This window comes from Fusarium vanettenii (assembly GCF_000151355.1).
Source record: "Fusarium vanettenii 77-13-4 chromosome 1 genomic scaffold NECHAsca_8_chr1_1_0, whole genome shotgun sequence".
In the NCBI taxonomy this organism is placed as follows: domain Eukaryota; kingdom Fungi; phylum Ascomycota; class Sordariomycetes; order Hypocreales; family Nectriaceae; genus Fusarium; species Fusarium vanettenii.
The window spans coordinates 598,868-623,319 of record NW_003315876.1 but is presented as its reverse complement, the minus strand read 5'-3'; the positions used below and the strand labels follow the sequence as shown (position 1 = coordinate 623,319).

The 24,452-nt window shown below is 52.0% G+C and overlaps 5 protein-coding genes across 5 annotated transcripts; 3 read left to right on the top strand and 2 right to left on the bottom strand.

Moving 5' to 3' along the window:
- Positions 1-9,576: 9,576 nt before the first annotated feature.
- On the bottom strand, positions 9,577-11,159 carry NECHADRAFT_74170 (uncharacterized protein; the record flags this gene model as incomplete). The annotated part of the gene is made up of 3 exons (XM_003049565.1): positions 9,577-9,675; positions 9,740-10,905; positions 10,958-11,159. 3 exons carry the CDS (start codon positions 11,157-11,159, stop codon positions 9,577-9,579), a joined length of 1,467 nt encoding a protein of 488 aa, XP_003049611.1.
- A 303-nt stretch (positions 11,160-11,462) lies between these two features.
- Positions 11,463-12,892, top strand: NECHADRAFT_74169 (uncharacterized protein; the record flags this gene model as incomplete). Its single annotated transcript, XM_003049772.1, has 6 exons — positions 11,463-11,715; positions 11,777-11,834; positions 11,898-12,026; positions 12,086-12,222; positions 12,448-12,585; positions 12,864-12,892. The coding sequence occupies 6 exons, from the start codon at positions 11,463-11,465 to the stop codon at positions 12,890-12,892; spliced, it is 744 nt and encodes a 247-aa protein (XP_003049818.1).
- Positions 12,893-15,384: 2,492 nt separating this feature from the next.
- On the bottom strand, positions 15,385-16,587 carry NECHADRAFT_29955 (uncharacterized protein; the record flags this gene model as incomplete). Its single annotated transcript, XM_003049564.1, has 1 exon — positions 15,385-16,587. One exon carries the CDS (start codon positions 16,585-16,587, stop codon positions 15,385-15,387), a length of 1,203 nt encoding a protein of 400 aa, XP_003049610.1.
- A 2,664-nt stretch (positions 16,588-19,251) lies between these two features.
- NECHADRAFT_74167 (uncharacterized protein) lies at positions 19,252-20,865 on the top strand (the record flags this gene model as incomplete). Its single annotated transcript, XM_003049771.1, has 3 exons — positions 19,252-19,307; positions 19,359-20,202; positions 20,266-20,865. The coding sequence occupies 3 exons, from the start codon at positions 19,252-19,254 to the stop codon at positions 20,863-20,865; spliced, it is 1,500 nt and encodes a 499-aa protein (XP_003049817.1).
- A 1,194-nt stretch (positions 20,866-22,059) lies between these two features.
- Positions 22,060-24,241, top strand: NECHADRAFT_29821 (uncharacterized protein; the record flags this gene model as incomplete). Its single annotated transcript, XM_003049770.1, has 3 exons — positions 22,060-22,174; positions 22,230-23,335; positions 23,396-24,241. The coding sequence occupies 3 exons, from the start codon at positions 22,060-22,062 to the stop codon at positions 24,239-24,241; spliced, it is 2,067 nt and encodes a 688-aa protein (XP_003049816.1).
- Between the last annotated feature and the right edge of the window lie 211 nt (positions 24,242-24,452).

The window sequence follows — 24,452 nt, the reverse complement described above, 5'->3', positions numbered from 1 at the left end:
TTGTTGCGTTCTCATCTGTTGCGATATCATCAACCACCCCACACGTTGGGCATTGCTCAATCAAGTACCATAGACGATAGTAGTATTAAAATTGTAACAAGAACAGGCCAACTCGGGCCGCCAGCAAATCATATACTCCCAACCAGGCCCGTGAAGAGAGGTCCGTGTAAGGCATGGGCATCTAGGTGAAGCCGGGAACCGAGAAGCAGGGACCACGGCCTCAAGGGTCACTCACCGATCAAGCAGAAAAGAGGTCGACGGCGTAGCCTTCCGGTTCTTTTTCGTCGTATAGAAGAGGAAGCTGGGAGATCGGATCAACTCGGAATACAGTCCGGTGTAGGGCTTTGGCGTTGATGTCGTTGAAGTTGGTGATGTTGAGGCCATGGGCAAGCATCGTGACATCACGTGATACACATGAAGGGAGAGAGACGGTGGCATGTTTGGATTTTGTTGGTTCTTTTGATGGGCAGACTATCATGGAACCGAAAACTTCCCTGTCAGAGCCCAATTTGTCCCTGAAATCCTCAGCCTCCTTAGAAAGCAGACTTTTCACGGCAAAATGCGCAGACTGTCCTCTGTGATGGTTGCACACTACAAGTTGGCTGCCTCACAAGCTGAGCTCTGCGGCTGACAACCTACCCTCCTCCCTCGTGTTCAGTCAGGTACTGCACATACTTGGTTGGTCTGAAAATCTCAGCCGAAACACTAGACAAAAGGCTTTGCTGTTTATTTCTACTTTTTCTCGCCTCATTTTTGAGGGAGGGAGATTGATCGTCCGTCATGTGTGAGACGTGCCTCCATGGTGACCGTCATGAAGTTGTGGCTGTTATCACGGCTGTGGAGATGGCCTGAGACAAGACCATCTACACGGCCACACTCTTCATTTCACTCTTTCAAGTCTTCTTCCCTGATTCTTGAGGCCCTCACCTGAAGCTCTTACGACTAGAAATGCAAGCATCGTCTGGATCAAGGTGTGGATTGGTTTTATGAGCCACAATTGATTGTTTCCTTGCTTCCTGTCGTGATCGCAAACCCCCTGGCATCGTGGCGCAGAAGGGTACCCGGCAAAGGCATGCCAAGGGACTTTGGACCCAGGTACAGTAGCACAGAAAGGCCAAGCCAAAGTCCAAAAAACCCTCGGCCGAGTATCCGTAAAACAAACAAGCATCGCCTCTATCAAGGGGTTCGAGTTCGCTCGTTAAATTAGTCTGATCGATCAAGACCAGGGCGGTGCAGCCACCATGGCCGTTGAATCTCTAAAAAGTCGTAGATTGGCTCCAAATGGCGACAACGGCCAACGGTAGACCCAGTCATCTTCTCCACGATCGTGTGCAAGCAATTACACATTTCACGATGAGTCAGGTCTTGGTCTTCTTGGCTTCGATGAGAGTGGCTTGTTCCTGCAGGGGATCTCCTCTTTGCGCATCCCCAATTGCGCTTGACGCTTCATTCGCATCCGCGATCTTGAACGTTTCTCTAGTTTCCAAGTTATCTCGTGGCCGCAGCTCTGGCTTCGCCTCCGCCAAATGTCCACGACGGTGGACCAGCGAACATCACCGTCGTGGTCCATCACAGGTTTCAGACCACAGATGGGGGCGCCCTCCAAAGATCCCAATCCCGCAGTTGGCAGCGGCGTTAATTCAACCGTGGCTGTCTTCCCACTCTCTGATGTGCTATCCAAAGTCCCATTGGCCTGGGGTCTTTGTTGCCTACCTCAACTGTGTGCGATGCTGGGGGCCATGAGTTGTTTCGCGCAGCGCGCATTTGTCTGGAGCTTGATGGGCACCGTTGTGTTTTTCCAGTTTCTAGTTTGCTGTCTTCTCGTCTGCGAATCTCGAATGTTGAAAATGCTTTTGAAACTATTTAAATGCTTGATCTCCCATAATTGAAGCCATTTTGATCTTTGCTATCATCATCTACATCTGCCTCTGCACTCAAGATACCCATAACAACCTACCAACCATCGCCAACCCAAGCAACACAGGTTCAAAGCAAAGACGGACCAACACCAACAACTCGCAAACCAACTCTCCAATAATCACAAACCAACAACAAGAACAGAAATGTCTTCTCCTGCCAGCGCCCAGTAAGAAACCTTTCCATCACTTCTCACGATGAGTTTGGCCGCTAACCATGACCGCTCTCACAGGTTCAGTAGCTCCAGTGGCTCAGGCTCCGTTTACACGGGTGGCCAGGCCACATCCACTAACAGCGCCATGCTCAACCAGTGGGCCGCCACACCAGACCGAGCTGAGCGCTTCTGGGCCACAGGAGAGAGGACGAGGAGGAGCGCGATGGAGCAGGCTGACAAGATTGTGGCTTTCGACACGGCCTTTACCAGAACGAGATCCTAGAGAGAGGATCTGATTGTGGCTGCGAATTATCTACCCATGGAAGCACGGCGTTTTGGTGTTGGGATTGGCTGAGGCCTCATTTGAGGCATTGTACAACAGGCGGATAACTATGGGTTGGGCATCATTGACCTCGGCATTTTCCCTCGATTCATTCAGTATACGATATCTGAATTGTAAATGAATTCTACCAAGTCATCAGACGAGCTGCAGCGCTACCAAGTACCATTGTGATCTTCATGTACTCCGCAAGCTGGGTATTGGTTGGTTCAGATGTGGCTGGCCCTGTGAGACGTGAAACGTGAGCAAACAGCTCAGCTCCTCAACCTGACCGCATCCTCGATTTTTCTATCTTACATTACTCTTTCTGTGAATTTCTCCATCAAAATCTGTCCTCATTGCATCGTTTTCAAGAGAATCTATCATCAACCCTTAGACTGGTAGGCACGATCAGCTGATTGCTGTTCTTGATAGCCTCCATCGCGGACCCTGCGCCGCACGGACCCTGGCTGTTGCCTGCCAATCTTCTTGGCAGCTGGAGCTGAACAGAATATCCGGTATTCATTTCCGGCCGTTCATCTCTAGACCTCTTCATCATCTTTTAGAAGGAAGCATTCGTTGTGCTGTCTTTAGCTTGACCGACAGCATCTGGCTGACTAGACTTGTCCTGTCTGCCAGCTTTTATCCCATCAACGAGCTTCCTACACATCCGGCATGCCTTCTCACGACGCTCCATCGTTGAGCGACGACAACGACGTCGTGGTTGTTGGCCGTGATGATGTCAGTAACTACAATCCTGACAACATACTCCCCGAATCTGAAGACACCATTGCCAAGATCAGACAGTGGCTGCGGCCTACCGAGTATAATCTCGATGGTAGCGAGTATCGCAAGCATCTCGCCTCACACCTCGCAAACACTGGAGAGTGGTTGCCACGCCTAGACGGATATAAGACCTGGCACAACAGTTCAGATCATGGCCTCTTGTGGATTAGGGGTGTTCCAGGTTCTGGCAAGTCTGTCATTGCGGCCACATTGGCACACAGGCTTTCCCAGGAAGATGTCCCGGTGCTCTACTTCTTCTTTCGTCAGATCATTGATGCCAATCACCGGCCTATCAATCTACTCAGAGACTGGCTTGACCAGATTCTACTCTACAGCCCTCCATTGCAAGCAACCCTCAAGGAATACATCGACACCGATCGATCTCTGGACAGTGTTTCTATGGATGAGCTCTGGCGCCATCTTCGCACGGCCCTGGCTTCGATACCACTAACTTACTGTGTCGCCGACGCATTGGATGAGATGGACCAGTACAACGACGGATTTGTTCGTTCTCTGGCCGACCTTGGCCATTGGCGTCCATCCAATGTCAAGGTACTCATGACGAGCCGACCGGTTGTGAGTGTTGAGACCCCCATGAGGGGCATCAGCTGCATTGATATTCGGATGGAAGAGGATCTCATTGATGTCGACATCGCAACATATGTCAAGCATTGCCTGGATGGCACTTCCATCTCGGAGGATGACCGACAACGAATCAAGCAAGCTGTTCCAGGTCGAGCAAATGGACTGTTTCTCTACGCGAAGCTGGCCATGAAGGCGTTCCTGGAACCAAACGTCAACGTCTCCACCGCTCTGGAGATGTTACCACTCGACATGGAGGCCATGTATGTTAATCTTCTCCAAGAACACGCCAGGAGGTCTGGCATCTCCGAAACAACCCAGGTGCTCATTTTGCGATGGGTGACGCACGCAACACGCCCCCTTCGACTCCTAGAGCTTGCCGACATGCTCAAGTATGTGCTGGGCGGACAATTGACCAGCCTCAAAGATAACAAGGATCTCGTTCGGGCTGCCTGTGGACCCTTGTTGGAGATTCTCCCCGATGAAACCGTCAGTGTCGTTCATCACTCCCTGACCGAGTTTCTCACCGGGACCAAGAGACCAGTGCACTCTGCTTACCCCGTTTTGGACCCGATCTCATCCCACAGCCAACTTGCCGAGGTCTGCCTCAAGTATCTCCAATCTGGATGCTTGCAATGCACAAGTCCAGATACGAAACGCTTCAATCAAAACCTCATGAACTTGAACTTCCCCTTCGCAGAATATGCCACCGATAACTGGCACGTTCATGTCGCCAGATCCGAATGGAATGGTCTTCCCGGAAACCCGATATCCCAACAGCTGGAGTCTTTCTTATCTGATAACTCTACAAGAAACACGTGGTTGAGGATGTGCCTGGAAGAATCTCAGGGGATAATCGATGACGAGTACCTTGGCTCATTTTCAGATCTCCATGTGGCTGCGATATGTGGCTTTGGCTCCTATATCACGACTCTTATCGACCAGGAGAATCAGGAAAAGATCGACCAGGGAGACCTGGAGGAGCGAACGCCGTTGTGGTGGGCTGCTCACCAAGGACATGCCGGAGCCGTTCGAGTATTGTTACAAGCTGGGGCAGCACCTAACCAACCTGACCTAGGGGGTCAGAAGCCACTTCACAAAGCTGCCATGTTCGACCACTTTGAGGTGGTTCAACTGCTTCTCGAGGAAGGAGTTGATCCATTGACACAGAAGGGCCGGGAAGATACGTACTCTGCAACGGGACCACCCTCTCCCTTTCTGACGCCCGTGGAAATCGCTTGTTCTCATGGCCATCTGCGGAGCTTTGAAGCATTTCTCCCTTTCATCGATGCAGACACAAAGCAACTTGCTCTGTCCTGGGCAGCTGGGGGTGCCCAATCTCATATCCTCAAGCGACTTCTCCAGGAGCCTGGTATTGACCCCAATGCCAAGCATTTGGACGAAACGCCCCTGTCAGCTGCAGCCGCAATGGCAAATGTAGATGCGATGGAGGTTCTTATCGATGCTGGCGCTGATGCTTCGATCAAATCCAAGGCTCGCTCTTGGGACGAGCCTTCGATCGGTGACGTGGAGTTGTGGCGAACGCCGCTTGCCAGCTTTTGTGGCAGACAAGATCATGTTCCAGCTCTACGGTTTTATCAACGCCATGGTCACTATCGGCCTGGGAGAAATGCCCCCAAGGCCAACAGAACGGATGACTTTCGGCGAGGTCTGTCACTCTTGCTCAGAGCTGGAGCCGACGTGAACGAGAGAGACTCGCTTGGACGTGCTGGCATTCACGTTACCAGGGATCCTGAGGTAGTCAGGATCCTACTTGACGCTGGTGCTGATCCAAATGCGGAAACTCTACTTGGTGAAACCGTCCTTCATTGTTTACCGAGAGGGGCCGACGAGAATTATCTAAAACTTCTGGTCGAAGATGGAGGTGCTGACATCAACAAGAGAGAGTTTCGAAAGGGGCAGACACCCCTGATGTCCGCTATTGTACGAGACTTGGATATTGCTGTCCGCATTCTCGATTACAGCCCAGACCTCAATGCCGTCGACAATGCAGGAAACGGACCTCTTCACTATGCCGTATCCCAGTATGGCAAACCGTTATTTGATGAGCCCTTTGTTGAAAACGACGAGTCAAAAAAGAGCGGTAGGCTACATATCTTGTTGTCGGCGCTGCTGGAAGCTGGCGCCGACCCAAGTTTGGCCAACGAAGAAGGACAGACACCCTTGCATCTGTTTAACGCGAGGTCCCTGTTACAATACCCAGAGTTGATCGAACTCCTTGTCAAGTTTGGCGCAAGCACCGAGCATCGAGACTCCATGGGCTACACCCCGCTGTTTCGCCAGATAGGCAGAGCACAGGGCCTCCTGGAACAACACCAACTCATCAAGGTCTTCAGGAAAGCCTCTGCGAACTTCCACGCCCGCGATAACAGGGGCCGTACCCTCCTCCATGAGGTTATTCGACACGGTGACAAGCTCAACCGTGGGCAATGCAGCATCACCTCGGCGTTTCAAGAACTTGTTGATGCAGGAGTATCGCCTTTTATGGTGGATTTCCAAGGCAACACGTTGTGCCATGAACTGGTCAAGGGCCCCAGCTACGCCTCGGATCTCCCCGATGTATGCTGGCAACTTTTTGAAAAGCTGGGGCTGGACACTGACCAGCCAGACTTTGAGGGGAGAACTCCTCTACATCTTGCATGCCTGCTGAACTTTTCTGGTGAGCCTGGAGACCGGGGCGAACATGTGTCCAGGTGCTTCGAATGGTTTCTGGACCACTCATCCGACCCCAACGCCAAAGACATGCAAGGGGTGCGGCCCATCCACCTCGCTGCCTCCACGTCAGACTATGTTGTCGATCGGTTGATGAGGGCTGGAGCGGACCCCTTTGCCTCGACTAACCAAGGCCTCAATGTTCTGTCAATCGCCTCACGCTGCAGATTGAGTAATACGCTCGGTTTGGTGCTGGAGCGCATGAAGGATTTGGATCCTGAAGTCATGCTGAAGGCGGTAAACGCAAAGGACATAAGCCAACTCACGCCTCTTCACTACGCGAGTCGCTCTGGACGAATTGAATCGGTCTCGCTGCTGCTCGAAGCAGGGGCCGATGTCAACCCAACGTTCGATGCATCATTGTTAGAGGATGCGGAGCCTTGGTACCCCCCAGTGCTTCAGTGTGTCTTTTTCAAGCAAGAGAACGCCCTTTGGAGACAAGACGATTCACCGAGAGCTTCTGGAGGATATTCAAATCCGTTGTCCATACATAGTCGATTCGACAATGACAACCGTAACTGTCCAACTGCTGTGGCTTTTACGATTGAAGACACCAACCGCCCACGACCGAGATCGCCCTCTCGGTACCCCCCTTCGGAGGTATTTGATCCAGAGCTTGGTATTGTACGGTATGATGAAATCGTCAAGACCTTGCTGGCGGCGGGCGCAAACATGTACGACGATAGCCACTGGGATCACTCGGCGTTGTATAGTGCCATGCGGTTTGCGGCACGCGCATGGGACGACTACGTCGTCAACCTCCTCTGGACGTGCCACGAAGAAATTGAGGGTCCAGAACTGCCGGAGCCCATCAAAGTCGCCGTCACCATGAGTAGGGCTCGGCGTCAGATGGACACGAAATTACTCGGCGAGGCAATCTTGCCATGCTCCAAGGAGGTGACGTGGGAGACGATTGAGGAACTCCTCAGTGACCGCGAATACTCACTGATTCTCAAACTCCACGAGGCTGGTGCCGATTTCATCTCGGCCAACCCCCCTGGACCATCCATTCTGCAGGAATTTGTTAAACTTGGATTTGCCCAGCTGGTTGACGGTTGCTGTTCATCAGAGGAGGCATTGCGGTTCGACGATCCCGAATGGCGTCAAGAACAAGAGGGCCGTCCTGGGGCTGACCTATTCGATCCCTTGGCTATCACGGCGTGTGCGCGTGCCGCTCCCAACATGGATGTGTTGCGGGTCTTGGTTGAGAAGAAGGGTGTCGACATCAATGCGCCCAGCTCCATGAACCGCACCGGAACACGTGCCCTCCATGCTGTTGCTCAGGGTGGTTCCTGGTGGCAAGTTGCTCAGGCAATGCCATACCTGGTGTCCAAGGGGGCCGACCTGGAAGCCCGCGACCGCAAGGGCAACACACCGCTCCACTGGGCCCTTGTAAGGTACAACAAGTTCCCTGTAGCTGCGGTAAAGACTCTAATTGAACTCGGCGCCGATGTCAATGCGGTCGATTCGGCGGGCGAAGGGTGTCTTGAGAAAGCAGCCCATAGCCAAGAGCTTGTTCGCCTCTTGGTCAACCATGGTGTGGAAGTCAGCCCAAATGCCATCTCATCTGCAGCTAGGAACAAGGACCTGGATGTTTTGAAGGCACTTCTATCTTCTGAAAAGACGTCCGCCCTCGTCAAGTGCTGGAACTTGTGCTTGAACGATGTAAGAGGATTGGATCCCAGCTCGCCCGAGGCTCGGATAGCTCGCCAGGGACATCCTTTGTACGTCGCGAGTTTTGTACCGCCATTGACAAGGACGGCTGAAGACTCCGACGTCGGCGAAATGCGTGCCAGGGAGATGATGGAAGCTCTCCTGGAGGCAGGTGTGAGCCCTTACGACACATTCCTGATCCAGAATGATTTCAGAGACAGGTCCAAAAGACCCTCATTACCGGTAAATGTGGCGAATAAGAGATGGAGAACGCAGGACAAAGAGTCTGAGAAGATACCATTCCTCGAGGACAGCGAGGATGAACTTGTGCCGGCTACCCTGGCCGATAGGCTGGTTTTCCACCAGATACTAGCAGATCATGGCGTTTACGAGCCTATTCTCAACCTGCCAGGACTTGACCTGGAGCGTCGAAACGCATCTGGCCAAACCCCCCTGTTGGCTGCTTGTCGGGGAGGGGCAGCTGCGTCACCCCTCTATTACAAGCTAGTTCTGAAGGCTCTGTTGGATAGAGGAGCGGACCCAACTGTCCTAGATGACTACGGCAGGAACTGCCTACATCATTGCCTTAGCCATCACTCATCCATAGTGATGATGAAGCAGCTGCAAGAGCTCGGCGACGTTGTTCCGGCGCTCATCAACCAACCCGACACTTACGGTTACCACCCAATGCATTATCGCTTGGCAGCACTCTCGCAGGGAATCCTTGGGCCGCAAAGTGACGAATGGCTGGACTACCTCATCGCGCAGGGGATGGACGTAACAGCTACAGATGGTGATGGGAACGGCCCTCTTCACTTTCTCGCCTCTGGTTTGTTGTCTTCTTCAAGCCATTTGGACACTGGCCGGCGTCTCTTCAAAAGGTTTGTGGAGTTTGGGCTGGATGTAAATGCTCGCAACAAGGCAGGGCAAACACCAGCGTTTTCCCTCGATTCTACAGGCTTTGTCTTTGGGCAAGAGAGTGCGGTGTTGGAGATGCTGGACGAGATGGGAGTTGACTGGCTGGTGAGGGATGACGAGGGGAGAACGGTGCTGCACGGGGTAGCGGTAGAATATGATGGCGTCTTCAAGGGCATTATGGATAGGGGAGTTGATCCGCTACTGGAGGATGCTGATGGGCGGACCAGTTTGGATCTGGCAGCGGCGTACGGTAATGTTGGAGTGATGCGCCTGTTTGACAAGAAGAATGAAGGGGATTGAAATGTAGTTGCGGAAGATGGGGGTTGATATCTTGTTTGTTTGACGGATGTAGCTCTGGTGATGGGTATGCGAGTACTGGCTGGTCTTGTTGGATTAGGCCCTGAATTAGCCCCTGGATGGCCGACGCTAAAGGGGCATGTTAAATTGGCTGTAGGCAAGGTCGCGAACCGTTCTTTGATAAACATCTAAACATTTACAACTACTACAGGTACTTCTATAGCTCATCATTGTTACTGACTCGCTCTGAGAAAAGGCTTTTCCCCAGCCATGACGAGAGGAGGTTGAGAATCACAATAGGCTGGTCAGTCGGAACCTAGTTGAGAGAGTATAGCAGTTAGTAGGAGCCGTCTGGCGGAAGAGATCTTGCAACAACTTACCAAGTGCCCAGCATCCTCGAGCTCCGCGTACCACAACCCGTCGGCGCGCTTTAGTTGGCCGGCAGAGACCCCTTCCACTGTCTTCCACGAGAGAGTTTCCCAAGGGCTCGCACGATAGAGGCCTTCGCCGGGCCACCTCAGGTTCTCTAGCATCCTTCGATTTCCCACAGAAGTGCACAGGATATCCGTCACGCCGTTATAGTACAGAACGTCAATATCTCGACCGGAGCCGCGAGTCCTCTCCTCAGAGGCGTATCGTAGAATTCTCTCGAGAGCAGTGACCGTCGATTCCCCAAGATCGCCGGATTGGAGAAATTGCTCGCTGACAGTGCCATTGGCCACCCCAACAGGCCGAACCTTGTTGGTCTGTGATTCGATCTCAAGCAGTTCCCAGATCTCTGGCGTATTCATCCAGGCTGTGACTGCCCGGGAAGTCTCTATACACTTCTCGGGTGGATCGCAGTATTTACGGCGGTCCCAAGAGTGCTGAGGGCGGAGCTTCTCGAACTTGAACTCGCCCTGGCAGAACTCGGCCGACCGATAACAGATGGCACTGCCCGGTAGAGCTTCACAGGCTCGGAGGAGGTCAAGGCATTCTGGTAGAGTGGTGGAAAAGCGGGCGCATTCGGAAGAATTAAAGTAGTTCCGAAAGCCCTTGAATGGAAAGCAGCCCAGTTCGTAGCCTGAAGAATAGACGTCTGTCGGAGAAGTATATCCGTTACCGACCATGATGCCCTTGAGCGGGATAGCATCCCCTGGTCGAGGCTGGAACTTGTTGAACTCAATCAAGGCTGCCGCTGTCATGGGCACATAACGTCCACCGTATGACTCTCCGGCGATGAACAGAGGCACGTCTCTCATGTCTGGGTATCCTTGGTAGAAAACACGCATGAAATCGACCAGCTCAATAGCCGCATCTTCTGCACGGTTTACACCGCTGCTGTCATCGGAGTACGAGAAGCCGACATTGACGGGCTGATCGACGAATATGACATTGAAAAGCTCTGTCCAGGGGTGCTCATGGCGAACGGCCTCAGCTGGGTTTCCCTCAAGGCGGCAAGGACCATGTTCGAGAAAGTTGCCAAAGAATCCAGAGTTTCCGGGGCCTCCTTGTAGCCAGAGTAGGAGAGGTTTGCTCAAGTGTTGGGTTCGGGCCTGATGAAACCCTTCACATGGGTTACCGATAGTGCATACAGGGCCTGCCAGAGCGGGACTTACAGTAGAACAGGTGATGGGGGCCTAGGTCAGCCCAACCAACGGTGTTGTTAGACCCCGAGTCACACACTTGGCCAGTAAGATCCTTGGCGCGAATAGCGTAGTTGGGCGACAAGGTAGAGGGGATTGTAACGTATTCGCCTCGCACGCCAAAGGGACTGCAGCATGCGAGCCAGATGACAGCTATGAGATGAACGGCTTTCATGGTTTGAATGAGCTGCAGTGATCAGCTTGGGCAGTCAATGAAGTCAAGCCAAGGGTTTAAATCCAGTCAAGTTCCAACCAAGCGTGTAAGACCGAGATCCTAGCCCGTGCCAGCCGGCTTGCAACTAGGCGTACGGTGGACCCGCTCTATTCCCAATGCAGTGCGCGGAAGAGGTGGCCAGGGGTTCTTATCAATCATGACTAGGTCTGTAGGGTAGGGTAGGAGGCAGGCATGCTCTCAAATACTGTTATACAACCCTTCTCAAACCAACCACACCAGAGGTCACACAATTTCTCAATCAGAATGTGGTCCCTTTGTAAAATCGCCTTTTCCATCCAAGTCGCCCTTGGCACTGTGTCAGCTGCATTGATACCTGCAACCAGATTCAACCAGGACGCGGTTTGGCCCCAGCGTCAGGCGCCTGTCGAGGACCAGCTTTTCCTGTCGCCAACAACCCAGTTCACCAAAGTCCAGCAGAACGACAGCCTTTGCGATGCCCGCAGTCGGCAGTGGACGGGCAAAGTTCCAGTGACTAATGGAAATAGCCTCTTCTACTGTACGTTTGATCGGATGCCCTGCTTTGATTCTTGGTCGAGGCTGAAGCTCATGAAATCCAGGGTACTTTGAAAGCCAGAGATATCCGGAACGAGCACCGACTATTCTCTATTTAACAGGGTAAGAGGTCTTTGGAATTCCAGAGAAAAATAGGTGTAGACACATGACTGACCATCTTTCAAGAGGCCCTGCTGAAGCCTCAGCCCAGCCCATGCTCACTGGTGTAGGCCCCTGCCTCATCAACAAGCACGGCAACGACACAACATTCAACCCCTTCTCCTGGACTCGGTACTACAATGTAATTTTTGTCGAGTAAGTTCAGAGTGCACCTGCAGGGTTAAACCTGGCTTTTTGACTAACGATTTGAAAAGTGAAGTTGCGGGTAGCGGCTTTTCCAAGACCCCTGAAGGTGTGGATTTTCAGCCGACAACTGCTCACGAGGTCGCTTCAGACGTCAAGGTCTTTCTCCACAAGTTTTCTACAGAGATATTTCCTGAACTCGGCAATCGTGAGTTTCACGTCATCGGAGAATCCTGGGGTGGCTTCCTGGCTCCTGTCGTGACAGCCTTTCTTCTCGACGACAATCTCGGAGGCCCTCACGTGCCCGTGGACGTGAAAAGCACCGTGATGATCAGCCCCTTTATCGACATGGGCTTCTCGGCACCTTCGTACTATGATACGCTATGTGCCGGAGAAGAGGTGTATTTAAATGTCACGGAATGTGCGAGTATAGGTGCAGCCGTGCCGCAATGCGAGACCGAGGTACTTCAGTGCCGCCTTGCCGAGACCAAGGAGAGCTGTGACAAGGCAATGGAGGCTTGTGGTCCTATTATGGCGGCTTGGTACCCTCCAAAGCATAATCTCGTCAATAGTAAGCATGGAACCCTTCTGTGTCTCGGTCTCTAACACTGCTGGTAGTTAAGAAACCATGCGAGAGCTTTCCGACGTGCTCTCCACTGTCCGGAGCCGTCGAGAAATACATGAACAACCCCGCGATTCAACGAGTTCTAGGCCTGAGAGAAAAGGACCCAATTGAGTTGATTGGTGTTGACATGAGTATAAACCATCAGTTTGGGGACACGCTCATGCGATCCAACTTGACTCGGTACACATATCTGCTCGATGAAACGCGCTTGCGAATCCTGATAGTCAGTGGTCGGTACGATCCGGACACGTGAGTGGAACGCGATCCAACATGTCAGGTTTATATGCTGACGGTACCCATCATCACAGACCTCTTATAGGGACGGAGAGAGCTGCGAGTGCCTTTAAATGGTTTGGACAAGCTGCCTTCCGAGCAGCTCCACACAAAGACTGGTTCTATCGCCTCAAGGGAGACAATTCCTTAACAAAGGGAGGATATCTGAAAGGCTACGACAAACTCTGGTTCGCCGAGATTGATGAATCAGGGCATACCGTGAATGCGGACGCTCCCGAGGCTGCCCTCTATCTTGTAGATCAGTGGATAAAGGGTGGACTCTCTGTTATTTCTGCTTAATATTTAGAGATTGCGATGAACCAGGCTCCACGGTTGGGTTGACGAATGTGGCAGCCAGAACTGGGGAAGGCCACTCACTCGGCTAGAACATGATAATCGACTTGCTGCGTCAAAATTGGGCTGTCATGTCATTGATGTGAAGCGAAGTGTGTGGTTTATCATTGTGAAATCAACTGCGTGGAGTAGAAAGTAGAAAAGATTGTATGCTGTGATAGATTGACTTGACGACATCATCCATGCCTCGGCTGGGACCATGCTCAGCGCCGAGTCTTACCAGATCTGGTCAACGGATCCCCCCGGTATGTCTAGGATCTTGCCCCAGGAGCTACTACTGTAACTCTGCCGGATATAACTTTGAGTATTTCAGACAAAGGAATCACAAGTTATGTAGCACCAGATACAACATCAGAGTCGACATGGTTCGACTCCCCCTCTTCGGTCTCACTGCGCAGACAGTCTTGCAGGCGTCGCAAAAGTCGTTTCAGCCATCAAGCCAGAGCAACTCGATCCTCCGACATGAAGTAGATGCCTCGTTTTGTCCTGCCGGTGTTCGGAACCACGCCGGCTCAATCGAGATTTCAAACAAAAAGGAGCTCTTTTATTGTATGATCCAACTCTGCAATAAGCATCATGGCCCGACTAATCTTGGATGGAAAGGGTTGTTTGAGAGTGCATCGGAACCCGCGAATGATCCGCTCATCGTTTGGCTCAGCGGGTAAGTCATGAAAACAATCTCACAAGAATTGGGAATGACACTGAAAAAAACTCTCAGCGGACCAGGAGCTGCCAGCACTTTCGCTGCCATCAGCGAAGTCGGCCCCTGCTGGGTTAATACTACTGACAACTCAACCTTTCACAACCCTCATCACTGGGCTCGAAACGCCAATTTGTTGATTCTAGAGTATGTGAGAGTTTGAAAGCTACTCGCAAGATTCAGATTTAACGCCGCTTTCGATAGTCAACCTGCAGGGGCCGGTTTCTCCTTGGCAAGCCTGGAAGAAAGGCATCAAGTCGTAACTTTGGAACAGGCGACCAAAGACTTTGTCGAGTTTATGCACCTGTTTACTCACAAAGAGTTCCCCGGTTTGTCCAAGAATGAGCTGCACATCGCTGCAGAGTCTTACGGAGGACGATGGGCTCCTGCATTCATGCATCAACTTCTCGACCTGGCTGAAGTGCAATCTCCTCTAGGAGTTCCCAATCCGCTCGGATCCATCATTCTCGTCAATGCTGTGGTTGGCACTATGGGCGGGGATCTCTCAACATCCAACTATGAGTTTGGATGCACACCGAGCGGTGCCATGACGAAGCTCGGGTACGGTTTCAACGCGTCGATTTGCTCCCTGATTCAAGAACGGGGTCCTACTTGCGAGTACTATGGGTCTCTTTGTGAGACCACAGGTAAAGTTGCCGTGTGCAAAGACGCTTCAAACTACTGCGCACGCGAGATTGCCGACCAGATACCTCTCGGAGACCGCAACATGTACAATAGTAAGTTTTGACTTGAGCCTCTTCGCCCGTCCAATTACTCTGACCATGACCTTGTCAGTTGCACAGCCGTGTAAGAACCCAGAAGAGCTATGCATTAGTGCTTGGGCATCTTCCGTCAACTTCTTCAACGACCCAGCTGTTCAGTCAGCCCTCGGCGTGAGAGGTCGTGATTGGACGCCTGTAAACACCAAAATCGCCTATGCGTTCATGGAGAGTGGTGCATTTGGTCAATCCGTCATTTTGAAGCTCAGCGCGCTTCTAGACTCGGGAAAAGTCAGAGTTCTGGTACTGAACGGCCACTTGGATGCCCTGACGTGAGTTGTAACCATTTTATGTGCACCCACACCTCTTGGCTTCCTCAAACATGTCCTAGGGTCTAACTTTCAACTGCATAGCTTGACTCCTGGCCAGATTCGGGTGTTTGACAAAGTCCCCTGGAGAGGCCAGGTCGACTACAGACAACAAGAATGGAGGGAATGGACTCTGGCTAATCCTATCCATGGGGTGTCTCGTGGAGCTGTCAAGAATTCCACAAACCTCAAGTTCATAACCTTTGAGAACGCCGGGCATATGGTGCCGGGAGATGATCCTGCAGCTGCATCTTGGCACCTTACTGAATGGTTGCATGGTTGAGACATTGGCGGATCCTATTATAGCTTTGACGTATCTGCTATTCTGTACCTAGGAGGGTTTCTTGACTGTAAACTCCTTGAATAGAAACCCGTTGTCCCCTATTTTGTCTCCGTTCTCGACAAAGTAGGTAGAAAAGCCGGTGTAAAACGCCTGCCCGCCAACCTCCACAACCACTGCCTTGTCAAACCCATTTGGTCCGTTCCATGGAACCTCCTTGATGATTGTTGCTGTGAAAGCACCCGATTCAAAGTGATTTGACGTGAGCGAGTTGTATGCACAAGCCTGCCCGACACCCCTTGCACCCCTTGCGTAGGCCAATGCCATCCGAGCACTCGTTCCGGACCCCGTTGGAGACCTGTCGACCTGGCCATCTCCAAATATGCACATGCCTGATCCTGTCTCAAGAATGCCGGCGGGGCGAACTCCAGTTGAAGCATCTTCTAAAAGAACCGCGTAGTAGGCCACACGCGCCATGTGTGCCGGCATTCCAGACTGGTCTATGATTGCTTCGTTGGAGCCAAAGGCATCGCCAATTTTCTTGACACATGAAACAGCGTCATCCAGGCTGATGCCCTTCAAGCCCTCACCAAATCCGAGTTCTCTCAAGTCGATGACGAGGAAGTAGGCACCTCCGTAGCCGATGTCCAACACAACCGAGGACCTCTCTCCAAGTTGTGGCCAGCGACAGTGAGCAGGGATGGGCACTTCCAGGCCGAGACAGACTGGGTACGCTGGAGTTGATAGGAATCGAATAGGGCGACTTTGATCGCATCGAGAGTCGTCGGTTATCGGTACAATGACTGTCACGACGCCACATGGAGCATGCAGCTTGATATGGACAGCCTTTTCGTTTTCATCGACAGTCAACTTGTGTCTGTTCGGAAAGATGGAAGTGTCTTGCGTGTCAACGAGAAATCTTGCAACTGCAATGGTCGCATGGCCACACATAGGGGAGTACCCATAGCTATGGCAGAAAAGGACTCCGATGTGGGCGTCTCCGGATCTGATCAACTCGGTATCACGGCGGAGAATCGCGCCGTACATGTCCTTGTGTCCACGAGGCTCGAGCAAGAGCCTCTTCCGGTAGTCATCATGCTCTCTGATTGCTTGCTCTCGCTGCTCGAGAAGAGTCCCGGAAAGATGAGGGTACCCATGGTAGACGATCCGGGCAGGCTCGCCGGTGACATGCATCTCGACACATCTGAGCACCTTGGAGGCTGGAATGACACCATGGCTGATGAGACTCTCCATCTTCTGCCGAGGAAGTTTATCTGATTGCAAAATGAACCGAAAGACTTGACAGGAAACTGAGTAACTGCCTGGAGATAGTGTATAGTTTCCGTACTACATAGGCTCTCCGGCTCTAGCATGGCCAAAGGCCAACGACTTTGGCTGTGTGTATCTAAGTATCCACCCTCAATTGCTGTAGCGTTGGCGTCGTGGGCCGCCCCTCGCCCGGATCCGTTCACTTGAATTGGTTTAGTGGACGGCTACATCCCTGTCACGTAACTGATTCACCCATGAGACTCCCGACCAAGACCTAGCCGATCGGAATGGGCGGTCCTGCATAGTGTTGCTATAAGGGAATGTCTTGAAGAATAAGCGGCTGCGTCTTGTCATGGTGGTGCTGCTCCCGCACTGACGAGGCACGAACTCAACTCACCAGTTTGGATATCCAGACAACCATCACCATGAGAGGGCAGCGTCCTACTGGGACTGATGGCGAAGCAAACTCCCGTATCGCAAAACCTGAATCGCGGTCGAGTGTCGTATGCATCTCTTGCTGCATTCTGAACACGTAAGTTGGCGAACCTGAGATCTGAATGACATATTTTGACACCTCTTCCAGCTTACTAGGAGGTAGTCTTAATGTCTACTCCTTGTATGGACCTCGTTTTATCCGAGACTTGCATCTGGATCAATACCATGTCAACACCATCTCAACTATAGCCATGATGTCTCTGTACATCTTGATTCCTGTATGGGGACGCATCTGCCAGCTCACATCGCCACGTCTGCTCTCCTTCATTGCCGGTATCTTGTTTGGGACCAGCTACCTCACGATTGCATCAATGTTCACAACCCACCACACATCTACTCTTGACCATTCAAGGCCAGCATTTCTCACTCTGTTGCTAGCGTATACAGGTATCGGCGCTGCTACGAGTTCTGTTCTGATGAGTTCAATCATTGCGTGCACGGAGACGCTTGAGAAGTCACCTTACAAGGGGTTTCTGAGCGCTGTGCCGATCGCTTGTTTCGGTCTCAGCGGGATACTCGAGAGCCAAGTGGCAGTTCGGCTCTTTTGTCTTCCCAACAAGGACATAGACTTGGCCAGTTTCTCTGCATTTCTCGCCATCGCGCTGTTTTCCACCGGAATGCTAGGAGCTTGGGGTCTGAAGCCCCCCAATGAAGCGTTGGACATTCGAGGGCATCTCCAGTACTCTGAGGAGAGGCAAACTGCGAGCTATGGAGCTATTGAACCGCAGCAGCTGGAAGAAAACATGCCGGCACCAGACCGGGGCACTTGCTCCTCCACAGCATTGCTGAAGGACCCCTTGCTATGGTGGCTTTCGGTCGCCAACCTTCTCATCGTAGGCCCGACTGAGGTGTACAACTTGAATGTGAGCCGCCTCGCAAAGATTCATATGCTGAAGAGTGGAACAAAACTGACATGTTGTGCGCGCTCATTACAGCTAGGGACACTTCTCCAATCCATAACAGGCACTGACTCTGTTGCGAATCAAATATCGCGCCATGTTGCTCTTCTCGCCATCGTGTCAACTGTTGCACGGTTAAGCGCTGGTGCTCTATCAGATTGCCTCCAGAGGGAAAGTAGCTCGACGGCCGAAGAGCAAAAGTACAATTTGGTCTCCTCTCCCTTCGTCCTATTTCTAGCTCCGGCAGCAGTTGATGTCCTCGGCTTCTTGACACTGGGAACGCTGGTGGCCAGGTTCCCCAAAGCCATATCTCTGACGTCTGCTTCGGTTGGTCTAAGCTACGCTAGCAGCCTGTCTCTTCTCCCAGTCACGCTCTCGATCTGGGGAACAGCACAGTTTCCCCTTGCCTGGGGCATAATATCCCTGGCACCGGCATTGGGAATTGGGGCATTCGGTTACCTTTATTCGGTCGCTTACCAGTCTGGAATGGAGAGGGGCGGTCAAGTGGCCGGATTCTGTGTTGGCGCTCTATGCTATACATCGTGGGCCATAATCTGTGCCCTGGGAGTAGGAATGTCCATCGTCTGTGTTTTGATGGCTTGGTTGATCTTGTCCAACAGGAGACATCGGTAACTGAACTGGGCAGCTGTAGGGGTGTCCTACGATGATAATAGATTTCTCTAAAGTCAGATCTTCCGACATAATTGCACAATGTTGATAGTATCGCGTAGCACATGCCGGCTCTTTCAATGAGTCTCGACAAGGGAACGGAATCGACAGTGATTCCGTTTTGCCACTCAACATTGGACACGTTGATCATTGTTTGCCATCCTTAGCTCTCAAAGATATCTCTACCTGTCTCCAAGCTTCTCCGCTCCTGTACCTGGCCTACGGAATCGGGCCACGCCCTGGTCCTCCGGACCCGATGACTGGATTAGGCAAGACGAAGCACAAGACCATGACACGAAACACGCCGATTTTGGTAAAGAGGATTTTTGGAATAGGTGAGGCGAGTGAGATATTCCGCACTCTTACGATAGCTGGCTCGTGCTGACTGTTGCTGAACTGCCGTTTTCTCAAGTTTACGCGCCAGCGAGATTGATGTGCTAACCCAATTACTGCTACATCCTTTAAATGACCGGCGAGTGTTATCTACTTTCTATCCCTACTCAACTAGGACTTACTTATTTGCCGAATGCTCAGACTAGGAATTGGAGAAGAACTGGGAGGCATCGTCGCTGTCATTTCACCCGTCATGGCTTCCAACCAACTTCTTCAGACCGTGAGCTTTACCTGTTCAATACTCAACTCGTAAGCCCCCTCATCCCAATACATGCTCCAGCACATACTGACATACCCAAGTCTTATCGCCGGATGCATGTCGACAATCCCTATCTACGGTCCACGGCTGATTCTAGACATCGGGTACACGCAGGCTCAGCTCAATGCTGTCATTACAGTTGCAATGCTTTCGGCATATCTCATGTCTCCAGTCGGCGGCTACTTGTGTCGGCAACTATCGCCGCGGGTCTTGTCTCTGATCTGTGGAGGTCTGCTAGGTGGAGGGTATCTTCTGACGGCGTCTGTATTCTTCGTTTCCCATCGCCCCAACGTTGAAGCAGTCGGATCCTCGTTCTGGAAGGTTCTGCTTGCCCACTTTATGATTGGGAGCGGAACCAGCTCAATCCAGCTCAGTGCTCTTGATGCCTGTGCCAGGAACTTGCTACAGAGCCGCTACAAGGGCATGTTGATGTCTGTTCCAGTGACAGCTGTTGGCGTGGGTGGCATTGCACTCAGCCAGATGGCCTCTCATCTTTTCATGACGAATCAAGACCCTGGATCTGCTCCTTATCTAGATGCGGGAAGGTTCCTTGTTCTATTATCCTCGCTGGCGATGGCTGTTGGGCTAATCAGCGCCGTTGGACTAGTCGTTGTCCAGAAGGAGGTCGTCATGCCTCCGGTTCTCATCACTCGAGTAGAGGACAGTGACCAAGCCGATCATCTCATCCCCAAGCACCAAGCGCAGGCGACTTATGGAACAATCGACGAAGGGGACGCTTCGACGTCAGTGAGCAGTGGTTCCTCGAACTCCGGGCAGCAAGTATGCAAAGAGGGTGAAAACCCTCTCTTCCGGGACCAAGCGTTATGGTGGTTCATGGGTGGAATGGCTCTTCTCCCAGGCACCATCGCAGTCTACCTGAATAACGTACGTGTGGCTATGTGCTCAACCATCTTGACACTTGTCAATGGACTAACCGATTTACTATAGCTCGGGACCATCACTGCGGCCATGAGCGACGACTCGACTGACCAAGGTTCTAAACTTGTCCAGCAAATCACCATCTTGTCCACCGTGGCCACCGTCACACGCCTTACACTGGGCGTCATCTCTGACCGTGCGGCTCCAGCTCCGGAACTGCCTCTCGGCCAGACCTCAGTCTATCGGACGAGGTTCATCGTTCTCATCGTTCCTGCAATCCTCGCCTCGATTGGATACCTGCTTCTCGCGACACCGCTAGCTGGGTCGCAGTACTCCAACATTGCTCTTCATCTCTGCAGTGCCTTGCTGGGACTTGGATATGGCTGCAACTCTGCTGCCATGCCTGTCGTCGCTCAGGCATGGGGCCCGGAGAGCTTCTCCGTCATCTGCAGCTGGATTAGCCTCTCTCCAGCCCCCGCCATTGCGGTCTGGGGCTGGCTGTACTCGTTCCTCTACGAGTGGGCACTCGATACTACAAGGTCAAGTCAGTGTCATGAGTGGAGCTGCTACGGTATATGGGCTTTGGCCTCTTCGGCGACAGCTATCTGTGCCGCATTTGCATGGGCGATGTCGTGTGCTCAACTACGGAGCAGGGGGATAAACGTGTAGACAGAATAATCAACTGTAGAGTCTGCGAGGGAATGGCAGTGCCTTGGTACTTTAACAATGTGATTATACGAGGCGAGGGGGCATTGGTCTTGTATCACTTGGCCGCCTTTCAAGTATGCTCTTTCTATAAAAATATTTACCTTTTCTACAAACATCTTATGGCTACTGCCAAGTTGATTATATTCAAGTTACGGTATTTTACGGTATTAGATTTTGACGCCTTGTTGGTTGACGACGGCTTCCTTTGGAGGTGTCATTGAGACCAACAGCCGTGGACATCGGAAGCGAAGGCGACGGTTTCCCGCAGAGATCCGACATCAAGCGGGTGGGTGCTTGCAGCCTGCCCACCAGGTACAAGTCTCAAGGATTAGAATTGTTGAAAAGTAGTTTTCTTCTCCGTTAGCCTGCGAATTCTAGACCTGATAACCCTGGAGGCTATGATAGCCAGTACGTATCTTGTCTTGAAGCTATGATTTGCTACCTGCGCATGTACTATGAAAAGGAGGTATAGGTACGTATACGTTAGTCTCTGACTACCGTTTCCAATCCTTGCAACCTGTAAACCCGGGGGAACTCCCTGATGGTTCGATTGGGTTTGCGGGGAAGAACAGGTTCCGTTAGTTGGCTCACGTTCATCTCTCTATCACGCTATGATTCTCTATTATCAAGCGAGTACTATCTTGAAAGGGATAACCATTGCTATCCTGTAGGGAGACCCTAGTCCTTATTGAGTGCGTGGATGCGGGCAACCTATTATGTGCCGCGTCTTTATCTCACTTGGCCAAATGTGGAATATGCGGAGTTTAGCTAGGGGTTGGTTCACCTTTTGCCCCTGTCTCGGTTATCGCTGGCTGAGGTTTTGGTGATTGGTAGCTTGCTGAGCTGGCTTGAGCAAGCCTCGAGAGACTCTCTATCATGGGACCAATCCATTTCTATCATCAGGCGACCAAGTGTGATGTGCCTATATAAACTACTTGGTTGAAGCCTCCGCTGGTCCCCACCAAAGCTGCGCCAAAAAGGGTTTCCAAGGCGCCATCAGCCCCCGGTTCGAAAATTTCAATCAATCTTTTAACAATTCCGGCCATGGAGAAGGTCAAGGCCTCGGAGGTAGTTGCTCAGTCTCCAGCAGACGCTGAGAAGCCAGACTCCACCCATGACTTTGCTGTTGGGGAGGTTGACGGTGAAGAGTACTACATGCCTTTCCCGCCTCATCCAGACTTGCCCATCGAGACAAACCCTTTAACTCTTCGTGCTGTCCTCATCGGATGGTCCCTGGGCGCCCTAGTCAATGCGAGCAACGTCTACCTCGGTATGTGCTCCGTGATTCCTCATCCACAATGACACTTTACCAACACAAACACTAGGTCTCAAGCTTGGTATTGCCAACGATGCCAACATGTTTGCGGCGTTCCTTGCCTACCCAATCTCTCAAGCTCTAATCAGGGCATCCGTCCCCTTTCTCAGTGGTAGCTTTGGTCCCCAGGAGCACTCCATCATCCAGACCATCGCCATGGCGACTGGTGGTCTCAGCACACTCTTCATCACCTCCGTCCCAGCCATGTTCCAGTCCAACTTTTTCCCCGACGAGGTGTCTCACAGCTACGGAAAACTAGCCGCCTTGACCGCTTCAGCTGGTCTCTTTGGCTCCGTCATGGCGGTTCCTATGTACAAGCTCTTCATTCTGGATCTTGCTAGAGACCTTCAGCTCAAGTTTCCATCCGCACTTGCGATTGCGACGACGATCCGCACATTCCACCTCAGTGGCAACAATGCCGGGAACAACGGAGTTAAAGCTCTTCTGATCACTTTTGTGGTGTGCTTCTGCTACATTGTAGGGTCGTCCTATGCTCCCGGGATCCTGATTCACTGGTTCATTACTTGGTGGTTCTATGTCTGGGGCGCCAAGGGGGCCATCTTTGCTTCCAACTGGGGCTGGGTTCAGATCTACTGGAGCCCCGCTATGATGGGCTATGGAATCATTATCGGACTCAACCTGGCTTTGTCTTGGATGCTCGGTTATGTCGTTCTATGGGGAGTCATCGGTCCTATCTTGGAGGCCAAGGGGATTGCCTCTGGCATCGCCTTCGACCCTGAAGAGCCTGATCTCATGACATACCTGTCTTTGAATCTTCAAGACCCCATCAACAACCCATCGCCTCGGTATTGGATGTTGTGGCCTTCAGTGTTTGTCATGCTCTGCGCAAGCGTCACTGACATCGCGTGCCAATGGAGAAGCTGGGTCCGTCTTGCAACGCTCATCTGGGTTTATGCTGCCAAAGGAGGGAACCGCGTCGTGCTTCTGCTCCGGGGCAGAGAGAGTGAATCTCTGGGACGCCAAGCTGGGAAGCACGTCGGATCTCCAGCCCTCCCTGATCCCTCTACCCCGCAGCAAAAGACAAAGTGGTGGGAGTTCTGGCCGTCTCTGACCGCCGGTGCGCTTCTTGCCTGTCTCATCATGACTTTACATTACGTGAGTTGCAGAGTTTTAGCTATCTTTGGAGTGGTTATTCTCTAACAGAATCATTTACAGGACCTGAATGGCGGGATTGCAGTTCTCGTTCTTCTTCTGGCCGTCATTCTCGGCATGTTTGTGGTGCAGGTCGCTGGGCAATCATCAATCGCTCCCGCTGGGCCTGCTGCTTATATCTCCCAACTTGTCATTGGCAGTATTCTGCGTAGCAACACAGATAACACGTCATCTGCTACTTTCGGATGTCTCGTGGCTGGCGCCATCGTCAGCCAAGCTGCTATGCAAGCTGGTGAGCTGACAACGGACTTCAAGGTGGGATACTTCACCGGCACGCCTCCCCGATACCAGTTTTACGGCCAACTTTTGGGCATCATACCTGCCATCTTTCTCTCGCCTGCTCTGTACATCGTCTTCGCCAAGGCGTATCCGTGTATCAATGATCTGGCTCAAGCAGCAACCTGTGGCCTGGCCGCTCCAGCCGCACAGGGGTATCGAGTCATCGCTCTGGCAATCACCAGCCCTCAAATATTGATTCCCCGGAGCTCCTGGATCTTTACAATCTGTGCTTGTGTGTTTACCATTGGTGTCCACGTCATTCGGCACTGGGCTACCAAAACTGGCAGAACTACGCTCAGCGCCTGGATCCCGAACATGCTGATGGTAGGCATTGCTGGAATTCTCCCAATCACTGGATATGGCGTCGCTATCGCTATCGGTGGTACCATTGGTTTCGTGTGGCAGAAGCGGAACCCGGCCAGCTTTGGGCGTATTGGATTCGCTGTGGCTGCGGGCATGATCGGGGGAGAGTCTCTAGCAGGGTTGCTGACAGCTGTCTTGAATATCGCTGAAGTGGGAGGGACTGCGTTTTACGGGACTACTTTGGGATGCCCTGGGGGGAGCTGCTAGTCGTTTCGAGCGCGCTGTATAGTCATCTCCGGCTTAATCTATCTCACTGGGAATGACATGCGAGATAGCCCTGTACCTAACGAGCCATGTGCTTATTTAACAGATCTCTATTGGGCGTAATTGAATAATAGCATTGCGTTCAATGTGCATGAAATGAGACAACCGGGACTTGTGGCAACTAGAACTAAGGACCTAAAGTACATGCGTTTGA